This window comes from Takifugu flavidus, chromosome 5, assembly GCF_003711565.1.
Source record: "Takifugu flavidus isolate HTHZ2018 chromosome 5, ASM371156v2, whole genome shotgun sequence".
NCBI classification, from domain to species: Eukaryota; Metazoa; Chordata; class Actinopteri; order Tetraodontiformes; family Tetraodontidae; genus Takifugu; species Takifugu flavidus.
In genome coordinates, this window is record NC_079524.1 from 7,064,863 (window position 1) to 7,079,052 (window position 14,190).

At 46.6% G+C, this 14,190-nt stretch overlaps 1 protein-coding gene across 1 annotated transcript in view; it reads left to right on the top strand.

Moving 5' to 3' along the window:
* The window catches only part of LOC130525564 (proprotein convertase subtilisin/kexin type 5-like), a 43,956-nt gene continuing 29,766 nt past the window's right edge, over positions 1-14,190 (top strand). The window contains exons 1-5 of the mRNA XM_057032456.1: positions 1-668; positions 3,943-4,047; positions 10,343-10,495; positions 11,232-11,375; positions 12,107-12,183. Coding sequence (XP_056888436.1) covers positions 489-668; positions 3,943-4,047; positions 10,343-10,495; positions 11,232-11,375; positions 12,107-12,183 — 659 coding nt within the window. The 5' untranslated portion in view covers positions 1-488. The remainder of the gene's footprint in view (positions 669-3,942; positions 4,048-10,342; positions 10,496-11,231; positions 11,376-12,106; positions 12,184-14,190) is intronic.

A 14,190-nucleotide genomic window follows, 5' to 3' on the forward strand; every position in this document is an offset into this window, starting at 1 on the left:
CCCGCGGCTTGGCTCGTTTCTACTCCTCCGAGCGTCGGCGAGTTATTTGCGGGGAGGCGCTGTGGCCATTTCGCCACATGAACGCCCGACGAGCGGAGCGGAGCGACATCCGAGTTGTCCGCGGAGAACAGAGAGCAGCCTCGAGGAGCTCCGCGTGCACACGGTCGTCCGCAAACTCGCGCGCAAGGACGCACGGCGCGTGGACACGTCCACTTCGATAGACTTCCTCCTCCTCCGCCGTGGAGGAAAAAAAAAGGAGAGGGGGGATCAGAGACGGGGCACACGGAACGCAAACTTGCAACTCTCCCATGTGGCACGCAGAGGTTTTAGGATAAGGTACATATTTCCCTTTTCTTCTCTCTTCGGCGTCTCTGTCCGGATAGTTGTGTTTCTATGAAAGTCTTGCTCGGCGAGAAGAGAAGTTTGGTTGTTTGGCTGTCGGCTGAGGAGGAGGAGGAGGAGAAGAGTCGGGTTAAAAGTGGGAGAAGATGGTCCGCAGCGCCGCTTGGAGAAGGAGCTTGCTGTGCGTCCTGGCGCTCAGCCTCGGCTTGGCGTCCCCGCCATGCAAAGCTCGGATTTACACCAACCACTGGGCAGTAAGGATAGGCGGTGGACCCGACGTGGCCGAGCGGATAGCGGAGAAATACGGCTATAGGAACATGGGACAGGTAAGTCCGCTCCATGGAAAGTAAACCTCTCGTTCGTGTGTCATGATCATGTGGTGTTAATCAACTCTTTGAGAAGGTCGCGTCGCGGTGATCTCGCCGGTCAAACGTCTGAAGTTCAAACCAAAGTGAGGAACCGTCTCCCGGATGGTCTGACTTGGTGCTGTCCCGAGTTCTCCACCGTTCAAAGCCATTCGGAAACAAAGAGTCGCCACACGGCGGCACAACAGGTGCCTGCTTCGAGCAGATCATGCTGGGTTCGGAGCTCCCCACAGCCCCCGGGTGCTGCCCGCTTTTGGGTTTCCCATCTAAAGGTCTCACTGCTGATCCAGATGGGTCTGAGGTGCGGGGACGCTTCTCTCCCCCTGGGCTGAGAGTTCCAAACTAAACACGCATTCGAAACGGATGATTGACAGCCCAACGACAGAAGTGTTACATGTGTGTCATGCTTCTCTCCCTAAAAACCAAAGATTACCAAACTTGCAAAAAAAAATACAGCAGATACCTTTGAAAAACATATTAGAATAATCCCAGTCTAAGAATTTAGAATTTACAACTGCAGCAGCCACAAACGACCAACCAAACAAACCAAAAATTACACGTCAGCCTAGAATTGGGCTGACGTGGGGAGGGGGGGTCGGTTCTGTAGGTTGAATTTGTGTGTTGACAGAGTTCAAAGAGAAAATCTGTGTCCCCTCTGAACAAAAGAAATACGAAACACAAACTTGGACCCCACACATACTCTGGAGCATCATGAATGAAATACGTGGTTGGTTCATGCCTGCACTTGCCAGCCCTCAGCGTGAAGACGGCACGGAACAGAGGGGGGCATTCTGACAGGTTGTTGTGGGGTAGCCTAGTCAACAGCTATTGAACCCCCCCCTCTTCCTCCTCGCCTTATCCAGCCCGCCCACCCACTATACTCCTCAGAGAGACAGCCTTAATGGCCTCGTTTATCCCCTCTCTTTGACAGGAACTAATGTGTAGAGCCCCCCTCCTTCCTTTTCCATACCAGCCCCCAATTGGAATTTCCCAGTGTTGCCCCCAACCCCCACTGTTCGCCCTAATTTCCATCTCAATATGGAGCGTTCATTGGACTTTGACACCTCATAGATGAGGTTTGCTTCACTTCCTGGTTGTGGGGTCATCTGAAAGCTGCTCCTCTGGGAGCGATAACGGTACGCGCTCTGTCACTGTGAACTTTGACACCTCCGCCGTCACCTGTTGCCTCTTACGCCACATTAGTTAGCAAATGGAGGGCAGATATTTGGGAAGTTGGCTGTTTGACACCGCTGTAAATGCAGTCGCTGCGGGACGCGTCTCTAACCTGAACTTGCTTGGAAGTAAAAGTAATTTGGAAGCGCTTCACACGGGCGTGTTATGTGCCTAAATGCAGGTTTGAAATCGCGATGGGCGGCTGGCGGAGTGAAAGGGGGGATGGGTGGGGAAAACATGCGACAGAAGGACAATATCGTCTTGACGGGGGTAAGAACGGACAAAGATAACCACACACTGGGAGATGGAAGGAGGAGCGAGCGAAAGAAGGGAGGATAGATGGAGGGATAGATGAAAAGAACTGGCATGGAGTTTCCGAGCACCTCATTGGGGAATTCTGGGTAATCCTCTTAACCATGGAGCCCCCTTTCCAGACCGAGACACTGGTCCAAATTGAGTCAAAATCAGCTGACAAGGCCTCAGGAGCCATGGAGAGTAAGGGTGGTGTTGATCCTCCTGGCCTGTGTGAACTAGAGGTGCTTCCATTGATAACGACTTGTAAAGAAACACCAAGATAGCTGGGCGCTATCAGAATGTTCGATATTTATGCCAGTAACATCAGCGCTAACGCTCCAGGGCCCAGATTGACTGTGTGGTTCTCCTGCGTCTTTGCTGGGTGGCAGAGATTCGAACGAGGACTGTGACAGTGCAGCCGGTTACAGCTCCGTGTGGCAAAGAAAGAAACCTTTCCACGCTTATCACTTCGCCCCGGTAAGCGTGCGCCGTGCTTGGTGGCTGCGGGGTCTCTGTGGCGTCCCAGATATGCTGAAGTGAAACTGATGTGTGGTAAACCGCTGCAGACTCAGCAAAAGGTTGCCAACGCCGCATCCCTCTTCTCTCGGTCAGTCCAGCCAGCGGAAGTCCGGCAATATTGACAAATGCTTTATCCGAGGCGCAGCATAAATATTTAAAATGGGTCCGCGAGAGCAGCAAGACAAATAAAATGTTCAGATCTGGACTATACAGTAAATCCAACACGCTCCTGAATGACGGCTATGCTAAGAATGAAAAGCAATCGCTATCTGTGATGCGTGTGCGTCACTTTGAAGCACTTTCTGGAGATAAATACCTGATGCCAGAGTGGGTAGAGTAGATTGTAGAGTACAGTAGCAGCAGCTGTTGACAGACGTAAACATAATCTACCCCACCGCGGCTGCCTGTGACCCAGAATGTTGTTTATAGTCAACATCATTTTCATCTCTATTCAGATGCTCTTTAATCGTTTCTTTAAGGTGGATGGAGAAAAACGACCTCATTTTATTCATTTCTGTGTCTGGATCTTTACCAGCAGTTAGGGAAGAGCTTCCTGCCTTAATAGCTGAGATGTTGCTCATATTAAATGAGGATTGGCGGCACGATATGTTGAGACCTGTTTACACTATGAGAAGCATTCCCAGTGCTTCACAGCAGCACCTTTACAAGGCAGGAGAATGCTCCTTAGTCCGATTACTAATTGTGTGGCGAGGTGATTCGGCAACACCGCCGCTTTCGGGTATCTAATTTTATTATTCTGGATGTTGCAGAATGTGTGTAAGTGCGTGTGTGCTGAGCTGAAAGCTGATCTAATGGGCTCTGGGGAGCCGGAGCCCAGCCGTGGATCAGTGACATACCATCAGATCCTTGGCAGCCATGACGGTCTGATCATTTGAGGCACTATGTGGTCTTAATCAATTATTAAAACTAATCACCGACCTGCAGCCAGTCTGTTACTCGCTCACCATTAGACTTTTAATTCTCGGGGCTGTTTTGAAAATGTTCAGACTCGACACGCATCTAAATATGACTTCAGACCCCATCTGACACGACCTCCACCACCGCTCACGTAAAGCGATGGTCACTCACATGGCCCACTGGGCGTGTGGACGGAACGAAGCCTCTCGTGGCGCCTGTGGAGTCGGCGGAACGTTGACTCGATAACCAAGAATAGAAAGACCAAGAATAGAAAGTCAAAACAAATGTGGAAGGTTTTGTCGAAGGTAATAATTGTTTCTGTGTTCTGCAGATCGGCGATCTCAAAGACCACTATCACTTCTTCCATAGTAGGACCATCAAAAGGTCGACCCTGTCCAGCCGTGGGCGTCACAGCTTCATCTCCATGGAGCCCAAGGTGAGACTCTTGACCTTCCTTTGAGTCTGTGAATTTCAATGGTACTTATCCAGCCTAGAAGGCAGGATAATGCACAACTATCCTAATAATCCAAGATAAGTCAGAGTTCTCATACTTTTCCAGGATACCCGGGGGTATTGAGTGGGTCGGGTTTGCTCGCTGCTCGTGGAGGTCACTCGTTTGCCTCCCTGTGTAATATTTACACTGTAGCTGGAGGGGTCATTTACTTTAAGGTGTACTGATTGATCGTGTTAAACTATTTTCACGATATATTCTAAGTGTATTTTTATTAGTGGCCGCCCTGAAAATACTTTGTGCAGACTTCAGGCGCTTGTTTGTGGATGTGCTGGAATGTAGAAATAACTGCCCTCGGCTTCCATCCCGTAGTCTGGCACACATGCAAACCACACATTAATTTGAAGATTTGAAGGGCAATTATTGGGTTGAAGATGCTGCAGCCGTTGTGGATGACTCGACAGCAGCGAATGTGGTTTACTTTCTGATTAAAATTGTTTTTTCAATGACAGTTGCCTGATTTACTTGTATTTCATGACGTTTTAAACTTGCGCTGGTTCAGAAATTGCACATTTAGATGTATAAAGTGCAGTATTGACCCGTTGACTCATCTTTTCTCTTTCTTTTTAGAAGACTTTGCGTTAGTGTCTGACAGTCTATTATTACAGAAAATATTATATTGCTGGAATATTTTGCTAACGCTCACAACTTCAGTACAACAGTGATAAATGAGGGTAGCTGTCCTAAATATTATTTCCAAAGTGACGAATGGCTGTTAAATAGGGAGGATAAAACATCTCTTAATATTTTCCTTGAAGAAGAAAAAAAAAAAAAAAGCAAACACAGCTCTTGCCAGCATTTAATTTACACTGCTGGATCTCAGAAGTTGTACAAAACACAACTGGCTCAGCTGAAAGTTGCCGAGTGGGAGATTTGAGTTTGGACAGTTTGACCTCCTGGCCGACGCAGGGTGCTCGTCATCCTGGTGCTTTCTTTATAATGCTTGTTATCTGTCTCGTATCTGTCACTGTCAATGATTTGGAAATGATTTGGAGTTTGGAAATGGAGCAGTGCTGCAGCTGCTGGGGAGCGTTTTGATTGGCCGGGTCTCGGAGGTTTTGTGCATCAATCATACAGAACTGCAAGCTTACGTTATTCAGCTTTTTGGTAATCCTACAAAAATGAAAGCCTGCCCGCGATCTGATACACGGCCAGCGTTGATCCAGCACGGTGCCGCACAGCGCCAGAGTTCATCGGGACGGTTTTCAATCCAACCGACCCGGCCCGCACGCTCCTTTGGTTCTGTCACTCTCTTGGGCCGGGCAGTGAATCGCAAAGAAGCTTTATGTCCTGATGCCAACCAGTGGAGGGACCGAGGTTTCAGAAGAGTGGCTCAGGGAGGAGAGGTTGAGGAGAGAAAAGTGAAAAGAAGCCATTGTCAAAAGAGGAGAGCGAAGACAAACCGAGAAGAGAAGGGGGAAAGAGGGAGGATGGATCAGAAAATCCAAATAAAGACAAGAGCGGCTCTGTTCAGCGTAATCTGCAGACCTGTCTGTGGGTTTTGGATCCACTCGATGGCTAGTTTGGCACCGGCTCGGTCTGGCACGCCGCTAATGATGTTTTGCAATCAGGTTTTATAATAATGACAGCTGTGTGTGTGTCTGTGTGAGTCAGATGGGCGTAGCGGTGCCATGAAAGACGCACCCTACCATCCACAGTATTTATTGGCATGCTTATTACCATGGTGATGCAGCCCAGCACATATTATTGCTTAATGGCATCTGCCAAACTGCAGTGTCACTTGCCTCTCGGGCCAAAGGCTACTTTTCCCTCCAGGCTGTCAGATGACTCTGCCAAGGCGCTCGGCCCAGGAGGAACACAAACATGTCTTCGCTGCATCCTTTGGCTTTAGTCAGTTTTTACAGAAAGCATTGTTGGGTTTTCTTAAGCTGTTACATTTACAGAACTTGGTGCAATCGTATGTTTTTTTTTTCCTGCCTTTTACATGTCGTGGTCCCCGTAAACACAAAGTTGAAACTGATGTGACGGTTTAAATGGTGCGGACAAACCTGCACCTCTACACTGCTGAGCTGATGTGGACTCATGACTCAAGTAAATTGGGAGTTCCAGAAACATTTGGATGGGTTTTGTGGAAGGATTCTTTTTGGGTTTGTTTCTTGGCCGGAGCTGTGCAGTGATATTAGCTTTTGTTGTGAAAGAGTGTAGCCATGCTTCGTTTCAAACGGACTCCCAGTCATTTTAAGCTCTCTGGAAAAGCAGAAACAGGGTTCTGTAGTGGATCATTTCCACAGCTTTGAAAGTATCGCAAGGCCCCGAGCTTCAGTTATTTTAGTGTTGTTTTCCAACAACTGAAGCTCGGTGCCATGATGTCAGATTGCCTCACAGGGTGCCTGCTTGTTTGGGATCTGCTGGTGGATGTAAATGGGAACTTTCTTGTGTAAACATGCCATTTGGAGCACTGTACTAGAATATGGACTTTAAACAGAATATGCTGTACATGGACAGCATTACTATAGTAACAGACAACGTTACAGGTACATGGTCGTTCAGGTCACCTGGCAGAACCTAGGCCAGAATAACTGGTTTGCAAACTCGGGTGTTCTTAGATGCAAATGTGATGCAAAATCTGTCTGAGCACGGCGGTGATGGGATTTGGCAGAGAAAAGTTGTGCTCAGTCTCTAAACTTTTCGGTGTTGTCGGAGGATTGTTCTGGGTGTTTTGCTGCATTAGTCTTTCACAACCCTTTAAAAAAAAATGCTGCTTTTGGCTCTTTAACCTCAACCTCAAAACACCATCTCCAAAACACAGCAGTGAAAGCAGATCAATTTGTTCCCATTTGTTCTATGGAAATGAACTCTTCCCCAGTTTCCCCTGGTTACTGACCCAGCCAGTGACGGCCACCTGCAAACCCTTACACAGAGAAGGGAGAAAGGGGGAGGAGGGAGAGGACTGGAGTGGAAGAGAGAGGGGGGGGGGAGAGAGAGAGAAAGGGAAAAAGACAATCGGTGTCAGTGAAAAGTGGGCGTCTGTGGAGAGGAAGACCCGACACGCTGCGAAAGGGGGGGGGTGGAGTTGGAGGAAAGGTATGAATGATGCTGGTACAGGTGTTTACAGCTGGAGTTTAAATAGTAGAGCCCATCCTAGAGCCGACCCAGTGCGCCGGAGCCTCCCAGAGAGTTGGCACCGAAACAAAGGCTGTGATACATGAGCCGTTATAGAGGCAATATTGTTGTTTGGACAGAGACGCCCAAACGTGACACAGCTGATCTGGATAACCGGCGGCTGTTACTGTGAATTACTTTTGATGGCGAGGGTGGCGTCAATAACCGAGGAATTTCCTGCAGACACGTGGAACACGCAGCAGACGTCTCAAGGATGCAGATTATGAAACGAATGATTTGACCAGAAATTATAGTTTTTTTTCTGAATACAAAGAGTCACATTATTAATGAATGGATATGCAGTATATAATGAGAGCCCTTACACTCACTTTTATCCCACATTCCGTTAAACTACTGTATCTTATCATAAATCATGACTGCTATCAACCTCAGGGTGCAAGGAGCACACCTGGCTCAAGGTACTACCGGACCCTGACATTATCTATTTATTGGCCTGAAATGCAGTACTAAAATGATGTATTCCCATAATGCACTGCAACGTTTGGTGCACAGATCCAAGCCTGAAAGCACCGGGGAGGAAAAGTGGAGTCTAAACACATGAGCTTTGGAGACCAGCACAATAATGACAAATGAGGGTAGTTGTCCTAACTGTTATTTCCAAATGATGAATCAATATGGAGGATAGAACATCTTAATGATATTTTCCTTTGAGGAAAAAGGAGAAACTGGCTCAGTTTTCAGAGATTTAACTGTAAAGGTGCCAAGTGGGAGATGCAAATATTTGTATCAGAAGCGGCCTGGCTGCTGTGTTACAGGTACTGAAATGAAATCATCCCATGATGCATTGCCACAGACGGTGCACAGATCCAAATCTGCGAGCACTGAGCAGGGAGAGTGGAGTCTAAACACTTAAGCTTTTAAGACCAGTTAGAGTGTGTGTGTGTGTGTGTGTGTGTGTGTGTGTGTGTGTGTGGGAGGGGGCAGCGTTGTTACCTTCAGATTTGAATATACTCTCCTCAAATTTGTTTTTAACGGCCTTCGATACGATCGTATAAGAAGTCGGTGCTATGTGTGAGACGGAAAATGTTTTCCAGCCAATCAGTATTTCGATACTTGCTGTAACCTCCTGGTCTGAACTGCTACTGACGACAACCCAAGTAGCCGCGCAGCCTGGTCCATCCTCATACCTGCATTTGTTTCATTGTCTTTTGTGATCAAACTATTATATGAGTCTCCTGACACCGTGAGGAGGAGGAGGAGGAGGAGGAGGAGGGCTCCCTTGCTTTCACTTTATCATTAAATCCTCCTCTTAGTAATAAGAAAAACACCACTTATTACCCATTTCTCGGGGAGGTGTCGAACGGGTGCTGAAAGGCAACGAGCACAACCCGTATAACGGTGGCGATGATGAGCTAGCTTATAGCTGCAGCATTTGTAAGTGAGCGGGAGGATTTGGCAGTAAGTCACGTCTTGACAGAAAGCCAGCGGTGGATAAGGGTTAGGGTGATGTGCTTCCAGGGTTGTGTTCAGGTGAGAGGTCTGGCTGCAGAGTATCTGGACGTATCGGAGCCAGAATTCCCCAGCGGTGACCCAGGTGGGGGCAAAAGCGCTCGAACCTGGAGGAGGATTTAATGGTTAATGATGACGGTGACGCCAAAAATCAAGGAAAAGGTTAAAAAGGGCAGCATTTATGCGTTTCGTTCCCTATCAAAGACTACAAGTCCAGTCTATGATAAAAGTGTGCATGGCTGTGTTGCTTTGAGTCTAATGGTGCGAGTAAATTGTCCCTTCAAAGCCAAATCTGATCAGAACTGGAGTGAAATGAGCTGAGCCCTGTGCTGATGCCTCATTTTGGTTTACTCTCTTTATATCGGATATTCTGTTCTTTGAACCAGAGGTGTGAATTCTTTATTAAATTACACCACCCGAGGCATTGTTTTCTTCTTCCTTCCTCATTAAGCCTGGACAGCTTCATACTTCAGTTATTAAATCAGTGTTATTTATACGATCAGTCCTCCTCTCCTTTCTCGCTGTCTCTTGCTCCATCTTGCTATTAGTTTAAACTCCCTCATTCTTTCCTCTTTTTTTATTGCCCCTGGTGGTGCTTGTGTCCGTCATTCTCTCCTCCTTTCTTGTCCTGTTGCATCTCACTGCAACTCTCAGGAAAGTCTGAGTGCATGACACCCGATAATCGCTCGGCAGCGTTTCCTGCCAGCTTTTTTTTTTTTTTCTTGCTCCCTGTCTGCTCGAGTTGTCCTGATGTGAAGAAATCCTACTTGAATCCGTTTAAATTTGGACCTTGTTCACCAAAAGCCATTTGATGTATCCCTACTTTTTTTGGGGGCAGTAATTTCAAAGGTAGACGGGCTAAATTTGTGCAGACAGCAGAGGTGGGGTAAAGAATCCAGGAATTAGATCAAATGATTCATCGCCGTCACACATGTTCCCCCCATGTGCTGTGTTACCTTTGTGTCTGCACATGTGGTCGTTCTGGAGCGGCCCAGCCTTTCATCGAGGTTTTAGCTTTCAGCCGGGTGAAGTCCTCTGAGTTTAGACAGACTAAACACAAGTTTCCAAGGTTTTTAAAGGACGTGGCCAGAGCCAAGCGCGTGCGTCCAGCCCTCACGTTCACGTCCAACAATGCTGATTTTTGAAAATCGGAAAAATTCCGTCTGAAAATGGAGCGAGGTCCTTGCCAAGGAATGCCTTGAGCCTTGAAGCAGGCTCGTAACGTTTGAGAGATTGATGTTACACATGAGGCGTATATGTCATCGGAGCACATGCGCACGTCGGCCTGTCTTTTTATTTTTTTTTGCACACAGGGTGAAAAGAATTTGAGTGAAAAGTTGCTCTTCCACACTGACCAGGATATCTTGAATATTCCAGGACTCTGGGGATTCCTGTTATCCCTGTTATTTGAAATCTTTTGAGAAAGTTTTTCATTAAAACTTGACACAAAAACAGGACATTTTCTCTTGCCTGATAAAGAAAATTCCACCATCTCTATTTCTGGTGTCATGGAATATGTTTTTAAAAAAAAAAGATGGTGGGACGGAATCAAAATTTCCACTGTGTATCAAATGAAGCTTTACGCGTTGTGTGACGCACACTCGGGTTGTGTCTGCGTGTGTCTCAGGTGGAGTGGATCCAGCAGCAGGTGGTGAAGAGGAGGATCAAGAGGGATTACAAGCCGGCCCCGCCCCGCTCCCTGTCTAGCCCCGCCCACATCAGTCCCGCCCAGGGCAACATCTTCTATAATGATGCCAAGTGGAGCAGTATGTGGTACATTGTGAGTGCACGTCCTATCAGGGAATCTCTGTTTCCCTTTGCCTATTCGCAGCATTTCACTGAAACCCAACAAATGTCCCACACGCTCACAATTATCACGTCGCTTTAAGGGCCTTTTTCATCTCAGAGGCCCGTGCCCACATTTAGTGAGGTTGTAGGTCAAAGGTCATTGGAGGTCTTAGCAGGATCCTGATGACTGCACATTCAATGAGGGAGCCGTGTGTGTGTTTTGGACCTTCTTTGGCTTTAAAAGAGGTAGTTTATATTTGAAACATTTTTCATTTTGCTGCATTGCAAAATCTTTCCACTGAGATTTGCAGCGGTGCGTTTGCGTGCTCATGCTCTCGTATGTGCACACTCACTAACGTAGACACATTAACGTTATTTTACACAGATTTGCAGGCTTATCGTGAGTGTTTGCACACACCCTCAGATCGTTGCTCCTTTAGTTTGCATGGGAGTAGTTCGTTGAACGTCCTCAGATCTGTCGATCATTAACCTCCTATAGATAATACCCAATACTTTGACCAGAGGATTTAAACAGATTTTATTTAGCCTGAAACCAGAACTCTTTGAACCTTGTGCCCTAAGGCTCATGCAGAAATCAAAAACATTCCCCCAGTTGATAAATTTTCACATTGATTTAAGTAGATAAATGAAAAAACCCAAATCATCTGTTACCTTTTTGCAACCCGGACTCACCTTTCTTTTCCTCGTTTCCACCATGGTCTCTCCAGCACTGCAACGATGACGTTCATAACTGCCAGTCAGACATGAACATCGTGGGCGCCTGGAAGAGGGGCTTCACGGGTAAAAATGTGGTTGTGACCATACTAGATGACGGCATCGAAAGAAACCACCCGGACCTCCTTCAGAACTACGTGAGTGTGTATGTATGCATGTGCGCTCTGGACACGACCGGGATTGTGTGAGAGCTGTGAATCCTCAGATAGTCATCAGTCAAATTAAATTTAACCGCGAGATATATCTTAAACTATTTATAGAATAGAATCAAACCTCCAGGACTTGAAGTCAAACCCAGAGATGATGATTAGTGGGCCTTTGGTTGCATAGTAGTTGGCAACTTTGTCAACACTTTATTAACTGTTGTTAAAAAAACCCTCCCAACTCTGCTATGTTTACTTAAACTTTGCAGAGCTTGATTTGACCTCAACAGTCATGCCTTGAATGTGCACCCACAGGCGACTGAGACCAGATCATTTGAGCAACTTCTCATCCTCAGGCGGCTAAAGAGGTCATCAATCAGCTGTGCAGATAAAATGATTTACTCTTTGTTTGACAAGGCCGGCGTCCCTGTTATTAGCTACTCTTATTGCTGGAATTGTTTATGCCGAAGGCCGTCCACAGCTGCAGCTCCAGTTAGCTCTGATTGCATTCGATTTGCGAAACTGTCATGAGTGATGCTAATGTGAACTGTTTGATTGGATTAGAGGAGCTTTTGGCATTCCACAGGTCTATTGCATATGTCACCTACAAATGGCTCCTGTCGGGCGTCCTTTTCTAATGAATTTACCTTTTGGATGTTTCCTCTGTTCTGATAATGATTACACTCTGTCATTTTGAGATTTCTCTGCTTTTGCATTTTCTCCAGGACCCTCAGGCCAGTTACGATGTCAACGGCAACGACATGGATCCCATGCCGCGATACGATGCGAGCAACGAGAACAAGTAAGGACGAAAATCCATCCTGCATCAAAGAGAGCTGTAATTTAAAGCCAAAGTTAAATTTAGGATGTGGCTTTAGTGTCTGGAAGCAACAGTCTGCCAAGCGCTCTTGCATCCGTGACTTCCTGATTGATTGTTTCCAGAAGCTCTGTGTTGTGCTCTGCTGGTATTTAGCTGCGTCTCGACATTGTTGTGGGTGCAACAAGTGACATTAGTGGTTTGATTGTGACATTCGCGGCCACACTGTGGTTTCTGTGATGGGAAGCGTTGGTGTGTGTGTGTGTGTTTGGTGGGGGGGGGCAGCAGGAGAGAAGCAGCCTCGCTTGTCTCGCTTGGCACTTGTTTAGCGCCCGTTTGGCGTTGATATGTGTGTGCACGTGTGCTTTAAAGGTGGCGCAATCCTGGCGGAATCCTGGCGGTGTATTGTCTTAAAGAGACACGAGGCCTGCGGATGCAAACGAATGCGTCTTATGCAGACTCCAGTCACGTGTGTTGAATATTTTTAACTTTCTGTCTTACTGCAGGAAATCACTGGTAGGCGTTATCACGTGGAGGGAAGAGTTAAACAAAAACACCTGGCACGCCGTTAAACTTTGTCTTGGTTAGCAGCTGAAATGACATGATGTCTGGATTTTTAGACGGAGGAAGTCACATCAGCTAATCGTGTTTGAAGCATCTCTGGAGTCGCACATGTGGGTATATGTTGCACAGCAACATCTGTCCACAGGTCACTTGGGCCCACATGTTTTTTAAACTAGAATTGCAGTCGGACAAGCAACAATACAAGGTTACATAATACCATAGTAGGTTGCCTTATGATCAACGGCCTCGGCCTCGATCCATGAAAGATCAAGGGTCCCTCCACAGTCCCTCTGGAAAATCACTAGAATTTAATCATCTGTTCCCTGGCCCGTTATCAACATGTTCTGAAGATTTCATTAAAATCCGTTCATAACTTTCCGAGTTATTTTGCTAACAGGCGGACAGATAAACATTGGCTATCACATTACCTCCTTGGCAGGGGTAATGCCAAGCACTGACGAGCTTATCTGCTCGAATTCCCAAAGGTATTTTTTTTTTTATTCTTTCAACTCTCCTTTCACTTAAATTCCTCCTTACAGGTTCACTGTATCAGACTGAGGGTACAAGCCGTTTTGGAGACGTCATGGCAGGGCAGCGGTGGGCACGAGGGTGCAAACTCAAACCTACACAGCATATGAGGAAGGATGAGTTGTTAGTTGGTGTTGCAGCCGTTCCCTCTATTATCCCTTGCAAAAACTTTGGCTCAAACACAGAGAAATCCCTGAGTGACTGTGACACAGATGTGTTGAAAAACTACCACTGCAGCCAAACACGAAGACTGGAATCAGGCCAGACAGACAATTTTATGGATTAGCAGACTGTTGAAGCATTTTGGGAAAGGGAGCCAAGCCAGCGGTTTATTAACTGTGGTTAAAAAAAAAAGGCTTTTTTTCCACCATTTTGTTTGATTCTTTTTTTTGTTTTTTCGCGGTGAATTAAAAGAGCTAAGAAAGAAAATGTTTTGAAAGTGTGGACAGCAGATGCAGACTGTAATGGCAAACATGTTCCATTTGGTAAGAAATTGGAAGGTTTCTAGGTGGTTTGGTTTGACAGCACATCCAACATCTGTTGGATCTGGATCTGGACGTCAGTCCGGATTAGTTTTCTACTCCTGAATCAGTTTTGTCAAAGTAGGAGATTCAGGGTTGAGTGAGTCTGGGCTCACGTGCAAACCTATCCAGGCCAGCGGCCCAGTACGGATGTTGCCCTAAAATGTACCAAAACTGTTAAGTCTCAGGATGGATTTCTTTTAAGCCTTTGATCAGGTTGTCCAGTCAATAAATGTTCACCTGAAAGCTGTAGGTCGGTATTTTTCTCACAGTAAGTGCTTCCCTGCACTGTGAATCGTCCCAAGATCTTCTCGGGGGTGGGGGGGATAATAGATGCAGGGTTTCCATGGTAGCGGTCAGATTTTTTTTCCATGGGTGT